The following is a 15665-nucleotide window of genomic DNA, read 5'->3' on the forward strand; positions in this document are numbered from 1 at the left end:
AGGGTGTGAAGTCACAACAGCCCTTTGAGACAGAATTAGTCCCATTTTAGGGACGAGGAAACACCCAGCTCCAGGGGAGGGAGGGTCCAGGGAGGCCCGCCGCCAGAGCCCAAGGCCTGACTCTCAAGTGAGATGGTCCGGGCTGCAGGGCGCATGGACAGGGCACCCAGCCCCGCTGCCTGCTGAGGGACAGGTGGACAGGTGCCCAAGGAGCCTTGGCAGTCCCAGCGCACTGCCCCTCAGCCACCCCAGGGAGGTGGGAGGAAGCCCTTCTCCTTCCAGATGCCCATGCTCAGGGGACGCCCTGGTGCCACACGCACACGCACACGCACACGCGTGGGCTCCCTGTTGGCACGCTGCCTCTTCTCTGTAACTGCTGGGATAGGGTTCACAGCAGGCGCTCCGCAAAGATTTATTACATGAAGGCAGAAACGAAGGAACCAGTGAATGGATAAGAGATTTGACTTCCAGGACTGCGTAAGGAAGGAGTCCCCGTGGAGAATTATTTGTGTTCATCTCAGAGCATTAAACTCTCTCACCCGGTGGATGCCAGCCCAGCCCCTTGGCTCCCGAAGCAGGCCCCTTGCCGACCGGGCCGGGGCTCACCTGGCGAGGCGGTGTGGGGTGTGGGGTGACTTTCCCACGCGCCTGCTGCCCCTGCCAAGTCCCTGCCCCCACCCCACCCTGGGCCCCCACGGGGCTCACCTGGCGACGACTCTGATGTCAAAGCCGGGCTGGCACCAGGAGTCCATGAGGGCCAGCAGCCTCCGCTGGAGGTCGGGAAAGCCATCCACGTAGCGCTCCACAAGGTCTGCCTTGTCCTGGAGGAGCAGGGGAATGCACATCTGCGGGGAAACACACCTTCAGGCCGCAGCTCCACCGCACCCAAGACGCCAGACTCACTTCCAACCCAGTGCAGGCAGTGGCCAGAGCATCAGAACCAAGGGGCCTGGAGGCTGGTCCATGCAACTTGCCTCCCCCGGGGAGCTTGGGGGCCCAACCGAGTGTCTGAGGACCTCGCGAAGCCCCACGCCCGGCTCATGGCCTGCGCCCCATGCTCGGGCCCCTGCACATACACACAGGCCCCGCTGCTCCCTGGGCCCCGTCGCTGGGGGGCTCTGTGGTCACCCCATCTCCATCGGGAAGGATGAGAGGCTCCAAGAGACAAGGGGGTTCCTGGAGGGGCCCCATCGTCCGCTTGTCTTCACCGAGCGGGGTGGGGTGGGCAGGATGGAGACCAACTACCGGCCACGGCCCTGCTGGCCCAGAAATGCCCGCCACGGGCAAGGTGGCACCAGCACGTGGCCTGGCGCAAGCTTACAAGACCCCCAAGCTGCCTGAGCCCTCAGGGAGGCCCCGAGGGAGCCCCTGGCCGTGGTGTTGGGCACTGGGACATACTGGCCATTCCCCGTGAAAGAACCAGGTCTCGACAAAGCCCCCTCCCAGTGGCCCCTGCAGAAGACTCCTCCTCACCTGCCTTTCCCTCCCGCATGTGGTCGCATAGGTCAGGCTGTCTGGAGCCCAGATTGGACGGAGGCCCATCTGCCAAACCAGGGCTCCAGGTGGGCGGTCCTTATGGGAACCCCCATTCCTGAGAACCCTTCCAGCCACCCCAGAGCAGAGAAGGAACGCTTGGTCGGCTCCTGGTGATCGGCCACTTTCTGAGCACATTACACTAATGCCTGCTGACCACGCACAGGCCCTTGCCGGCCCCTCCCTTCCCCTACTCCTGGACCCTCCTCACATGATCAGGTAGTCACGTGTGACCCCTGCCCTCCAGCGCCCTGGCCCCGCCGCTGTGTGGGGAGCAAAGCTCAGGGCTCAGTGGGAGGGACCTGGAAGGGACCTGGGAGGGACCTGGGAGGGACCTGGGAGGGACCCTCCCTACACCATGTTTCTGGAGGCCTGGACCTTACTCGAGCTGGAAGCTACGCAGTTTGCGTGAGAACGACCCTTACCTTCTCAACATCAAGATCTGCCTGCAGCCGCAGCTTTGTCCCCAGCACGATGGCCTGGGAAACACAGAGGGACCGGATGACACTGGGCCTGGGGGGACAGGCGGTGCCACAGGTGGGGGGCTCCCGCCCTTCCGCAGCCCCCACTCCCACCCCGTCACTGCCCAGTAGCTGCAGGCACAGCCACGGGGCCGGTCCAGTTCCAGCCACGTGGCCCCGGGCCAAGCGGCCGGGAATCAGGCAGCGCTCCAGCCCACAGGCCCCCTGTGCTGAGCCAGGCCCCGCACGCGGTGGGGCGGGTGGAACGAGCCCTGTGCCCTCCAGACTGGGGTGCGGCCTGGTTGGGGCTGCAAAGTGCGTGCCGAGCCAGGTGGCCTGGGTCCCGGCTTGCCGGTGAGAGGGTGGAGGACGCGGAGGGAGGGGCAGAAGCCCCCACCCCTGGCCGCGGGGCCTGCACACGGCGCACGCCGCTCTCCCCACGCCTGCCGGGAGCATCCCCTCCCACCATTCACGGGGCCCACAGCGAGGGCGGGTGCGCCTCTGTGCGCCCGGGAGGCCCGAGGGACCGTGGCGGCTCTGACACGCGGGGCTCCTTCAGGCCTCCGAACCCTTTCCACAAGCCACACCGCGTGCCCCAGTGACTAGGAGTCGTCGGACGGGGCCGGCTCGCTCCAGGTCCACGGCAGCGGGACCGGCGTGGTCGTGCACTGGGGGCACGCAGAGAGCTGCCCCGGGAGCCACAGAGCTCCTGGCTCTGAACCCCCCCAGCCCCCCAGACAGCCCCTCAGATGGGGCAGTGGGCACGCTGAGTGGCCTGCCCTGCGCGGGGCGCGTGACCCCCCTCCCCCCGACTCAGCAGAGGAAACGGTGCGGCCCTGGGCGCCCGCACGTAGCGCAGGCCGCTCTGCTATTAATAATTTCCATACATCGTGCTCCCATTATGAGCAAAAATAACTAGCCGGGCAGCCCGGCCCCGCCCCCTGCAGCTCACAGAAGGCCCAAAATAGCGGCCTGGGAAAGGCTGCTCCGGTGGAGGCCTGGACCGCGCGGCGGGGGCGCGGGGCTGGGGGCCTCTCCCTGCGCGGCGCTGACCCGGCGCCCCGCGGCCTGGCCGGTGTCCAGGAGCTCAGCCTCGGCCAGGCCCCAGGGGGCCCAGGGCCAGGGGAAGGGGGGTGCAGGGCTTGGGCGAGGGGGATAAAGCAGAAATGGGGGAGGGGCTGGGGCGGGGCCAGGGAAGGAGCCAGGGTTGAGGAGAGGGTGCAGGGCTTGGGGGAGGGGCCCAGCGCTGTGGGCAGGGTGCAGGTGCCACCACGTGGGGACCTTCCTGGGCACCACTCCAGCCTCACAGCATGGCTCTGACCTCTTCTGGACGGGAAACCCCCGAGAAGTTGAGGGAGATCTGGACCCTCATGCAAGAAGGCCAGAGTGCACACACTGGCGGCCTCACACACTTTATTCAGAAACTGGGGTGGTCAGAACCCCGTCCCCAGTGTCCTGCATCTGCTGGACCCTTGCCTGGCTTCCAGGCTCCTGAAGGGCCAACATCTGGACCTGGGCTTGCTCGGGCCATGCCATGGTTGGAGAAGAGGCCGTGGGAGGGACGACTGGGGGCCTGGGACCCTCCCACCCTCCAGATCAGGCCCTGGGCAGTGACCTGGGAGAGGGGAGGGGGGGCAGCGAGGTGAGCCCCTGCTTCTCACCACTCTGCTGGGCTGTCGGCCTCCATCGTCTGAGGATCCAGCTCCTCGACAGGCCGCCCGCCGCGCCCCCTCCCCCCCCCCCCGTGAGGGGTGCACAGCCCTGGTCACAGGACGACGCTGTCAGAGGGTTTGGGTCCCCTTCTCCTCTGCCTGCTTCCTCCAGGGCAGCCAGCCTCTATCCAGGCCAGGCTGGAGCCTCTGTGCACCCAGGCTGCCCTCTTTTGGCCAGGCAGCCTGCGTGGACACTGAGGGGTGTGGCCAGAGCATCCAGGGTTGGAAGGCCATGGACACCCCCAGGGACAGTCTGGGAAGTGTCCTCATCCTGCCCCTGCAGCCCTGGGGGGCTCTGTGGCCTGGAGGCTGGGGGTGCAGAAGACGAGGAGGGGGACCGTCTGGCCTCACCCGGCCACGGGAGGGCGCCCTGACTCCATCGGGGGGTGGCCACGGTTACCTGGCAGCAGAACCTCCTCCTCTAGGAAGCCCCCAGCCTGGACTCCACCTTGGATCTACTGGCCCGGCTGAGAACTGGACTCTGGTCACTTCTCAGTCTGAGCTTCTGCTGAGGGGCCAGCAGGCCAGGCTGCCCACGGCTCACCACCGGCCTCGCGGCCACGTGGGGGGGCCCCGCGGGTGCAGGAAGATCGCCTGCTGGCCCAGGTCCCTGCAACTGGCTCCAGACCCAGGCCGGGGAGCAGGCCCAATGGGAGGAGGGTAGTGGCCGGGACCTGCGGATGGACACTGCCCAGGGCCGGGCCCACCTGGCACCTCGCGGGCCTCCCTGACCTCCGCCCAGGAGGCTGAGAGCCAGCCAACGAGAAGGGGGCTGCGCTGCGGCCGGTCCAGGGCGGGGCTGCAGGGACCTCTGACCAGACGGACCCCAGAGCTGCCGCTCTGGGGGAAAGTAACTAAGAAGACCAGAGGGGCTGGGGCGGTGACAGCCCTGCACTGACGCCCGACTGCCCGCTCGGCCAGCAGGGGGGCCGGGCAGGTGCCCAGACCCGGCGGCCAGGCCCCGGGACGGCCGACGGGCCTTCCATCCTCGGCGGCTCAGCGCGGGCCTGGAGCCAAGGGGCCTTTTTTTTTTTTTTTAAAGCAAAGCTATCTTTTTACCTTGATAAGCTGTTTAAAAAATGTAAATAAAATAATGCAGCAGACAAAAGCAGGCATTGACGGGGCCGGGGCCAGCCGCCGCCCTCGACATGAAATATCGCAGCGCATTAAGTCGTGAGTCCCCGCTAATCCGAGCGGACAGGCCTGAAGGCGGCCCCTCGGCGGCGCGGCGGTGGGCACTGGAGCGTGTACTGCCTGCCGGGCCGCCCCGCTCGGGGACAATGGCCTTTCTTCGCACGAGGGGCCTGTGCGGGACAACAGCCCCCTTTGTGTGCAAGTCTTGCCTCAGAGCGCGAGGGAGGCGCATTCGGCCGCCCAGACGCTCTTTGAAAGGCCTGAGCGTAACAGGAGACGCGACACACCAGCCCGCCTTCTGCCTCGGCGCCCGTTCAGCCCCGGCCGAGCCCCGAGCAGCCGGGCGCCCGGTCCCTGCGCCGCCACCGTGGCCGCGCGGCACGTCCTCCACCTGGGCCTGGGCCGCACACCTCTGTCCCGACGGGCCTCCTCGCCGGGAAGAGGGCCCCGGCCTGGGTGCCGGCCGCACCCCACACCTGTTGGCACCCTGGCGCCACAATCTTTGGGCCCCACGAGGCAGCGGGGGAGGTGAGCCCGGAGCGAGCCTCTGGTCCCTGGGCGCTGGACTCATCACCCAGGGGGAGGGCACCTCTGAGCCGGGCGCCCGGGGCTGCCCCACCTCCCCTGCCCTGCAAGGTCATCGCGAATCTCGCATCTCGGGGCGCGAGGAGCCCCGGGCCCCCTGCGCCTGCAGCACAGCTCAGAGCTGCGCTGACAGCGCCTCCTCACTGCTCACGCGTGGGCCCCGCCACGCCCGACCACACCCACAGACGGTTCACCCCCGGTGAACCCGGCCAGGCCCGGGGACACTGGGCCGTGACCTCAGAGCTCCCTCTTCGTCTCAGAACCTTCTGGGCTTAAATGAGAACCAGTGCTGCTCACAAAGGAGACTCAGCAAACCCACCGAGCTTCCAAAAGCCCCCAAATTCCCACCCAGAGACCTGCAGCCACTAAGCCCCACGTTCGCCCTCCTGGCCCAGCCCTTGCCACGACAAGGGAGCAAAACGCCCTCCCCCTCGGGGGGCCCCCAACCCACACGCGTCGCACACACTGGGGACTCCTGACTGACGCGGCTGAGAATCTGCCCCAAGCCAGCACGATGCCTCACAACTGATCTTCTGAAAACCACAGGTGTGCCGGGGCCGGTCCCCGGGGTGGGAGCCAGCAGGGCCCTTGGGATGCAGACCCTCACAGGGTCACCACCACTGGCCCGACCCAGTCCGAGGGACCCAGCGAACAGGCAGGGGTGGGCACCACCCAGAGCGCAGCCCCCAGCTCTGGGGCAGGGCTGCACGACAGGTCCGGGAGGCCGAGGGCAGCCTACAGATGCCCGGACAGGTGCTTTGTTACCGACCAGGACTAGAGCACAGTGGCCAGTCCCCCGGCCTGGCATGGTCGTGGCTTCAGGGCCCCCCACGCAGGGAGGGTCTGTCCTCATGGAGCGGCAGCTGGGCCCCAAGGGGCCTCGGCTCCCCGCCCCCAGGCCAGGCCAACACGGGACCAAGTGACCTTGGGGGGAGTCTGGGCAGGGGCGGGAGAAGAGAGAAGCGGGCCCTGGGTCCGATCTGGGCCCGGGGCACAGAGACTGCGGCTAGCTTCTCCCGCACCCGCACTCCTCAGCCCCCCGAGAGCAATTCTGGGAGTTAACAAAGGAAGCTGGGCCACAGCCACGCGGGCTTCTGGGCCAGAGCTGGGCGTCCCCACGCCACTGACCGAGGGGGAGAGGCCGGCGGGCACCTGGGGAGGAAGGGCCCTGAGCGCGTGGTGCAGACCAGGCAGGGTGTGGGGGGCTGTACCCAGCCTCTTTCTCAGTCGGTCAGCGTGAGGGGCTCCCAGGGCCTCCACGCCAGGCACGAACCTGACATGGTCCCCAGGGCGGCTGGTCCCCGAAACCCTGCACACCAGACCTGAGGCCCCCTGCAAGGCCCCCCACGCTGGAGGGCAGAGGGGACACTTCTGGGCTAGGCGCCTCGAGCCCCAGCCTGGCTCCCGCCCACCCCGCTGACCCACGTGGAGGCTCGGCCCGTGGACGAGAGGCCCAGAGCCACAGGGAGGGTCTCACTCACTTCTTTGAACTTGCCCTCCTGGTGCAGCCGGTGGACGTGAGCCAGCAGGGGGCTCCGGTCTGTGTCCTGCAGCTGGAAGATGCTGACCAGCGGCTCCACGAGGCCGGGGGGGCTCTCGGCGAGGAGCTTGACTGCACGGGCCTGCAGCTGCTTCAGCCCTGGGCTGCCCTGGAGGCCCCAGACCCAGCTTCAGTGGAGGCGGCAGCCGGAGTCACGGGGCCTGACGCGGGCAGGGGGTTGGTGCTTGGGCAGGCCTGGTGCGGCCAGCACCTGCAGCTCAGAGCCAGTGGGTGGACGCTGTGGGTGGGCAGGGGCTGGTGGGCAGGGGCTGGCGGGCAGGGGCACAGGCAAGGAAGCTGAGGTTGGCCTGGCGTGTGCCTCTTGGGAGGCCGAGAGCCCCCGACCACCGTGGGCGACCTCCACAGGCCGCAGGGGCCCGGCCAGGTGCGCGTGGGAACCCCGTGCCGAAGCTTGGACGGGCTGGGAAGGGGCAGGCTGTGGGCCGTGGGCAGGGCTCACCCGGGCCGGCCCCGGGCACGGCTGTGCCTGCAAGCAGCGCTTCAGCTCGCGGGCGACCCAGGCCTCCAGGGAGGGGCCCTTCCCCCGCCAGCCCTGGCTGCCGTCCAGCATGTCCAGGAGGGCGGCGAGCGGGTCCTCCAGGGCGGCGAACCCCCTCTGGGCTTCCTCCCGGAGCTGTGGAGACACAAGGCCTCGCTGTGGTGGGTCCTCCTGCCGGCCTCCCCCACCCGCACGGAGCCGCCCACACCTTCCTGGTCCGCTGCACCCAGGCCGGGCACAGGGACCGTCCAGGCCAATGGTCCCGCAAAGGCTGGGGCTTGCTCCCTAGGCCAGACCCTGGGCGCAGCTCCTCTGTGCCCTGACCACCCGCGTGGCACGCATGGGACATGGCGCTGGCCCTTCAGAGACGGTGACAGGTCAGCAGGGCCCAGCAAGCACAGGAAATGGAAAAAAGGAAAAAACCCCAACTGAAAAATGCCTTTTGTTTACTTTTCTACCTCCTGTGCTGGGAAGCTCTGGGAGACACGTAAAAGCCGAAAGACAGAGACAAGAACAGGTGTGCTCCCCAACACCCACGTCCAGGGGGACAACGTGCATTTCACCACCGTCTCTAGAGCAGCCGGGCGTCCTCTGTGTGACCAGCGGGGCCCTGTGCACGGCCAGCCCGCCACGCCCTGCCCGCTCCAGTGGTTCAGGTCACTGCAGCTCCCTTGACCGAGGACCTGCTGGGGTCCGGCGCAGGGTGGAGCTGCAGGCGTCAGGTGTGAGCTCAGGGGGCCGAAGCCCTCGCACCCAAGGGGAAGGGGCTCTGGAAGGGGCTGCCCTCGCTGTGGCTGTTGGAACTCACCTGAGATGGCCTCAAACAGACCCTGAGGACAGCTGTCACCCTCCAGGACGGATGGGGAAGGCCACACACACCTCTCAGGGGTCTGAAGGGCACCAGCAGGGGGCCGCGGTTCCCACAGAGCCTGGGGGCCACCATCCAGCATTGCCCGAGGAGGGGGCGGGGTCTCCATCAGCACCACACCCCTTGCTTGGGAAAAGGAAAGGTCTAGAAGGACCCAGCTCTGGCCTTTGGATTTGGATTTATTTCCACGTGTGCTCAGGAGGCTGGTCCTGGGGACGCCTCTGGGGACCTGGCCCTCAGCCACCAGAGGGAAAAAGCTGCACTAAGGTGAGCTCACAGTGAAAAACGACAGGACACACAAGGAACAATTCACCATGAGTGACGACCACAAGCAGGGCGATTAAAGCTCTAAGAAAAAAGAATAATAAGATATCGGTTTGGGAATGAAAATAGAATATAAATGTGTCTAAAATTATAAAAGAAAAGAATAATCAAAACTAAGTAAAGAATAAGACGCAAGTGGCCCTGAGTGGTAGCTGCAGCCCTGGGGTGGACCTCACGCACCAGGGTTGGGCCCCAGGGGTTTACGTCTGGCCCCGTGCTACCCCTGCCCTTGGCGTGGTGGGCTCAGCGTCCATGTCGACGATCCTCCGGACCCCTGGCTCTGAGACCCTGGCTGACCTCCTCTCTCCCTCCCTCCCGCCCTCTGGCCTCCCCTCCATCTCCAGATTCCCTGTCCTGTCCGGTCCCCGAAAGCTCCACGTGCTCTGCTGGGCTCCAGCTGTTCTCACGCGGCCGCCCCCTGGGTCCCTCCACTGCTCCCTTGGCCCCCAGGACACCCTGGCTCATCTGCACCCTCGTCCTCAGGGCTCGAGCCACCGCATCTCCAGCTGCTGGGCCCTTGGTTATCACACATGTCCGAGCTTGGACACTGGGCAGCGTGGCGCAGGCTGATCACAGGAACCCAGGACAAGCTCTGGTGAGCAAACGTGTGTCCCCTCCAGGCGGGAGCTTTCGCCAAGTAGGGAACTCAGAGCATTTACATAACTAACCACAAAACAAGCCTGTCCTGTGCAAAAATCAAAACAGATGGACCAGGCTCCTTCACAGCCAGAAGCAGACAGCTAACCGACATCAAGACACAGCCCTGTGTTTCTTTGGAAATGAACAACAGGTTAGTCGAACGAGACACAGTGAAAATCAGAAAACAAGAAGGACGATGGACTCCTAAACATCAAACCGGTGACGAACAGAACTCGGGGGGAAGGTGCGGCGTTAAATGCAGCATCGGAAACCAAGACTCCTGGAAACCGATGACTTGGGCGTCCGGCTACCTGAAGGCTGAGATCAGCCCCAGGAAAGAGGCACAAGGCCGGGGGAGGGGCAGTGCTGCCAGGAGACTCGGGGGTCAGGAACCGGGAGGGACCTCCGGCCGAAACCGTGGTGACGTGGAGGAAGCGGACGCTTCCCAGAGAAATAAATCCAGAGACAGACACTCTGCCCAGGCACAACCGTTAGGGAGACCGCCCCCAGGCTTCATTTGCAGGTACCCCCTCTCCCCACACCACCCGTGCCCTGCTGCCCCCGGGGCAGCGCCCGGCTCGTCCTCAGGCTCTGCGGGCTGCTGGCTCCTGCCTTCAGTGAACAGGGGTGGAGGGTCCTCTCCAGCCCAGCTCACAAGCCGGCTCACCGTGACACCAGGGCAGAGGATACAACCTCACAACGGGCCTGCTCCCAACAGGAAGGCTGAACAGCACCACAGCCCTGTTTCCTGAGTCTCACCCTCAAGCCACAGGGCACGAAACTGGAAAATCAGAAAACGTCTGGCTTTTGCAAAAACTCTGGATTCTCCAGCTGACGGCTAGAGATGGCCGCTCGCAGGCCTAAGCGCAGGCCGTGGACGGGCCGCTAACTGCCCAAGGCCCCGCAGCTCAGCCGTGCGGGGAGCCCAGGCCCGTCCAGAGAGAAGGCCGGCCGCCGGCCCTCCTCCACCACGAAGCGCTGTGCAAGCCTGGAGCTTACCTGCTCCAGACGCCCACCCGACCAGCCTGCCCCAGGTCTGGGCGCTCCGCCCACCCTCGGCGGGCAGCTGGAGGCCAGGCTGGCACGAGAGGATGGGGCCCTCTCCCTCCAGCCGCGCGTGGTCCCCGCGGCCCATCCTCCCCAGGAGCCAGGGCAGCCTCCCTCACCCTTTCGCTGCCTCAAGGGAGCAAAGTGCAGGGAAGGAGCGGCCGAGGGCCAAGTAACTGCACCACCTCCGGGAGCCACGAGGCAGAGTTGCCCTCCTGGCACAGGCCACGGCGGGACACGGTCTGGGCAGTGGCGGCTGCCACTGCAGGACCCCCAAGTGGCCGTGGAAGACCCTGGCAGCCTCCCCGCCAGAGCGCCTCCCGCCGGACCACACGCATCCCCCCCGCTGTCCAGACGGGCTGTCCTGCTGCCCCTCTGGGAGAGGGGGCGGCAGGCAAGGCCTGGCAGGTGCCCCGCGCTGCCCGGAAGCTGATGGTGGGCACAGGCCCTCCCTGCCTGCTCTGAGCATCCAGCAGGCCTCGTCCCACGGCTCCAATCCCAGGCATTCCCCAGAACATTCGGACACGGCAGCCTGCCGAGGCTGGCGGCCAGGTGCCCACACCCCGAGTGCTCACCTGTCCCAGCTCCCGAGTGGACCACAGCGTCTGCAGGGTCTGCAGGAACAGGAGCGGGTCCCGGCCTGAGGGGACAAGACAAGGGCCGAGGAGGGGCTGAGAGGCAGGCGGGGGCCAAGGCCTGGGGGCTCCCGCAGACGCCGCCCAGCGCCCACGGACCCTTGTGCCCTCTCTGCCCCTTCCTCAGGACTGTGGCCCGGCCACCCAGCAGGGCTGCTTCCCACAGTGCCCACCGGCGTGGGCTTTCCCCGACAGCTCAGGGAGCCTGGCCTCAGATTTAAGCCGCGGTGGGTTCAGAGTGGCCGTGTGAGCGGGGAAGGGGCGTCGGCCGCCGGGGCTAAGTCGGCAGTACTGACCTGGCCCCCCACGGGCAAGGCCCGCCCAGCAGGGTACGCCGCCCACACACCCGTCCACTGCCCACCATGTCTGGCCTCTGGCCCCTGCCGAGGCCCCGAAGTGGTTCTGGTCTCTGTCGCCCCCGTCTCCCCTCCGCCCTGTCCTGGCCCCGGGTGAGCCCCACGCAGGCTGGCCGCTCCCCAAAGCTCCCCCACCCCTATGGCCGCTGCTCCCTGAAGCCGCTGTCCCTGCTGCAGAACGGGGCGTGGAGCCATGACACAGGTGCCACTCAGCCCAGTGCTGGCCGGGACAGGGGAGGTCGGGGTCACCCTCCTGCTGGAAAAGGGTCGGCGCCCTCAAGCCAGATCCAAGGTCAGTGCCAAGGAGAGCTGGCTGGCCTGGAAAGGTCGCTGCTGCCAGCTCTTGGCTTGGGAAAGAAAGCTGCTTCTGAGGCCAGGGGACCGGGGACCCAGCTCCGAGGTGCCCATGGCCACCAGCGCCCCCTGGCTGCGGGCCCGCCCCTGGGCCTCACGCTCCCTGCACTCCAGGCGGGGCTCCCGCCTCCCCAGCGCCTCACTGCAGCCCTGCCAGCCTCAGCGGCACCGCCCCGGCCTAACCCACTCCCCCACCCCCACCCCCGCTCCCTGGCAGCCCGAGCCTTGAGGCCCAGCCCCTCCTTGCCTTGCGAGTTCTGCTTCAAAGGCCCGGGCGCTGTAACCTTTCCAGCCCCGCTGAGAAATTACAGACAAACCTTCTGGTTCTTTTTTTTTTAAACTGAATGACCACACTGTATGTATGTATGTATTTATTTACCTGGCTGCGCCGGTCTTAGTTGCGGCATGCATGCGGGATCTAGTTCCCTGACCAGGGATCGAACCTGGGCCCCCTGCATCGGGAGCGCGGAGTCTTAGCCTTCTGGTGTTTTTGTTCAGAACCGGCAGGCGCCAAGGCCCAGAGCCCAGGGAGGACGGGAAGGAAAGCAGCCAAGGGGGGTCTGGGCTCCTGGCGTGCCCCCGACCCCAGCCCAGGAGGTGGGAGAAGTCCCTGGCACTTAGCCAGGACCTCGGCCACACCTCGCACATGGTGGGGGTCAGGGTCAGGGGTCAGGACCCCAGCCATGCCCTCACATGGTGTGGGTCGGGGTCAGGGGTCAGAGTCAGGACCTGATCATCAGTGCACACACTGGGGCAGGGGAGGCCACTAACAGACTCTCCCGGCCAAATCTGGGGGGTCAGGAGCCCAGGTGGCTTCACCTGCGAATCTACCCAAGAATCAGGGAGACGACGGCAACCTGCTGGCTCCATGTAGGAGGCGGGACGGAGGGAAAGGCTGGGGGCCTGAGCCACACCCTGGAGGACAGCCCCCGAGGACACGGGCTCAGGGACCCGGACAAGACACCCGTGTACACCACAGGAGGGTCCGTCCCAGAAAGCAAGGCTGGTTGGACAACTGAAGGTCCATCAGCCTGGTTTGCTAGTGAAATAAAGGACGAAAGTCACGTGATGCTCTCAATAGATGCAGAACAAGTATCTCTTAAGGGAGAGTTCTAGTTATAATTTAAGAAATAACTCAGCAAACTAGAAGAGAAGGAACTTCCTTAACCAGACAAAAGGCGTCTATAAAAATCCCTCAGCGAACACAGAACTCAATGCTGAAAGCTTTCCCCTAAGACGGAAACCCCAGGAGGATGCCCACGGTGCATTCGACGCCAGTGCAGAGCAGCAAGGAGGAAAAATTCAGGCCATAGGGCTTAGAAAGGAAAAAATAAAAGCATCAGCACTCTGATCAACAAACTCTGGTCCCTCCAGACAATGGAATATTATTCAGCACTAAAAAGACATGAGCCATCAAGCCATGAAAAGACAGGGAGGAAACGTAGATGCAAACTACTAAGTGAGAGAAGCCAATCTGAAAAGGCTGCAGACTACGTACGTAGTATGATTCCAACTCTATGACGTTCTGGAAAAGGCAGAACTATGGAGTCAGTATAAAGATCAGGAGTTGCCGGGGGCAGGGGGGAGGGAGGATGAACAGGAGAGCACAGGGGGTTTTAGGGCAGTGAAACTACTCTACGAACCTTCAATAGCAGATAACATGTCACTCTGCATTGTCCAAACCCACAGAACGTACAGCACCAAGAGTGAGCCCCAAGGTAGACGACGGACTTTGGGTGATGATGGCGTGTCCAGGCAGGTCCCTCACTTGTCACAAGTGTCCCATCTGGTGGGGATGGTGATAACGGGGGAGGTGGTGCGTGTGGGAGGGGCAGGGGTAGATGGGAAATCTCCACATTCTTCTCCATTTTGCTGTGAACCGGAAACTGCTCTAAAAAATAAAGTCTTCAAAAATAAAAACAATACCCAAAAACGTCGTTACGCACTGAACAAATGATTCATTTTTTAGAAAGCGATGAAGAATCTAAAGACAGGTATTAGAATTAATCAATGGACTTATTTCAGCACGGATGGTGAACACAAGGCCTGTATTAAGAAATCTATTGTCGGGACTTCCCTGGCGGTCCAGTGGTTAGGGCTCCGTGCTTCCACTGCAGGGGGCACGGGTTCAATCCCTGGTCGGGGAACTAAGATCCCTCAAGCCACCTGGTGCGGCCAAAAAAAAAAAAAAAGAAAGAAGTCCACTGTTCCCTCCACACTAGTGACGGACAGAAATGAACTTTTAAAAAATACAGTAAGTACAGTAACATAAAAAATTTCAAATTTCTTGGGATAAATGTAACAAAAGAAGTTCATGCAAAAAATATAAAATGTCACTGAGAGGGGCTTCCCTGGTGGCGCAGTGGTTAAGAATCCGCCTTCTAGTGCAGGGGACACGGGTTCGAGCCCTGGTCCGGGAGGATCCCACATGCTGCGCAGCAACTAAGCCCGTGCGCCACAACTACTGAGCCTGCGCTCTGGAGCCTGCGAGCCACAACTGCTAAGCCCGCGTGCTACAAGTACTGAAGCCCACACGCCTAGAGCCCATGCTCTGCAACAAGAGAAGCCACTGCAATGAGAAGCCCGCGCACCGCAACAAAGAGTAGCCCCCGCTCACCGCAACTAGAGAAAGCCCGCGTGCAGCAACGAAGACCCAACGCAGCCAAAAATAAAATAAATTAAAAAAAAAAATGTCACTGAGAAAAAAATTAAAAGACCTGATTAAGGAAGGGCTATACCATATAATCAGTAATGCAAAGTTGTCAATTCTCCCCCAATTAATCAGTAGATTCTATATCCTAATCCAAACAGTAGCAGTGTGAGTGGGTGCAGGGGGCCTGTCTTAACAACCGCAGGGAAACCAGAGGACGGCCCCACCCAGGCCAGAGCCACAGGGGTTAAGGCTGAGCGTGTGGCCCAGGGAGGGGGGACTTGGAGCCGGAACTGGCCTGCATGAGCCAGGGTGTGCGGCCAGTGTGGGAAACTGCATAACCTTATTGAAAACACTGGGATGTCACCCCCATCTCACACCTACAGAAAACCCACCAGGGGCTGTAGGTCTCACTGTGAAGACAGATCAACAGAGCCTCCGCAGGGCACCTGCACAATACCTTGATGACCTTGGGACACGGTTAAGTCAAGAATTCCTACCAATAGAAAGGGCCCAGCAGGCGCCTGCCAGAGGTCTCCCTCTTCCCCACTGGGCCCTGCAGACCACGCCCAGCGCGAGGAAAGTCTTACAGGGTCAGGCTGGGCCAGGCTGCTCTCCGTTCACGGCTCCCCCAGGCCCAGTGCCCTTTTGGGTCAAAGCCACAGGCCAGGCTGCACCCTCGGTCACTCACACCCACCCTCGGCTTTCAAGCTGCTGCCGAAGCACCGCTGACCCGCCGGCCTGGCCCCCTCGCCTGACACTGCACGTGGGATGCGGGTTTGCTGTCTGTCCCCTCCTGATGCTGCCAGCTCCCGGCGGTGACCCTGTCGGCCCTGTTCATGGCCGTGGCCCAGGCCTTGAGGGACACTCTGTAGTGACTGCTGGACGGTGCCAAGGCCAGACTCGCACGCGCAGACAAGGTCACCAGCTTCCGTGGCCGTGGGCAGACACCCGGGAAGCCCAAGGTGGAGCTGGAGGGGCCCCGGGGCCGGTGTGAGTGTGGGCCCGGGCTGAGTGCAGCAGGCACCAAAGGCCGGCACAAGGAGGACTCATCGAGCACGGCGTGCCCGGCCCGGGGCCACCTGCCAGCCGAGCGTGGGCCAGTCCCGCTCCCCCGACTCAGGGATGCACCACAGGAGGCCGGGCTGAGCTAGGAGGGTGGGCACGGGGGCCTTCTGTCCACAGGGTGGACATCAGCCGTGGCCGCAGCCTGGCCACCGCTGCCACCTCCCCACCCTGGGCCCGGGACTGGGCCACCCTGATACCCTGGACCTGCTGGCCAGGGGTGGCCAGACGGCAGGTCAGGGGCGGCAGGGCAGGTGGCCTCT

General features: G+C 64.3%; 1 protein-coding gene across 8 annotated transcripts in view; it reads right to left on the reverse strand.

The window, feature by feature from the left end:
* EXD3 (exonuclease 3'-5' domain containing 3) overlaps nucleotides 1-15665 on the reverse strand; it is an 82115-nt gene that overhangs the window by 45561 nt on the left and 20889 nt on the right. For 4 of the 8 annotated variants that reach the window (XM_057548058.1, XM_057548054.1, XM_057548062.1 and 1 more), the window contains exons 3-7: nucleotides 10918-10982; nucleotides 7426-7599; nucleotides 6907-7074; nucleotides 1959-2012; nucleotides 706-845 (exon numbers count right to left, since the gene is read on the reverse strand). In XM_057548058.1, coding sequence (XP_057404041.1) covers nucleotides 706-845; nucleotides 1959-2012; nucleotides 6907-7074; nucleotides 7426-7599; nucleotides 10918-10982 — 601 coding nt within the window. Of the gene's footprint in view, nucleotides 1-705; nucleotides 846-1473; nucleotides 1674-1958; nucleotides 2013-6906; nucleotides 7075-7425; nucleotides 7600-8272; nucleotides 8455-10917; nucleotides 10983-15665 lie in introns of those variants that run through there. The other 4 variants (XM_057548055.1, XM_057548056.1, XM_057548061.1 and 1 more) reach the window with 4 other exon arrangements.

Source organism: Balaenoptera acutorostrata, chromosome 6 (assembly GCF_949987535.1).
Source record: "Balaenoptera acutorostrata chromosome 6, mBalAcu1.1, whole genome shotgun sequence".
Classification (NCBI taxonomy): Eukaryota; Metazoa; Chordata; class Mammalia; order Artiodactyla; family Balaenopteridae; genus Balaenoptera; species Balaenoptera acutorostrata.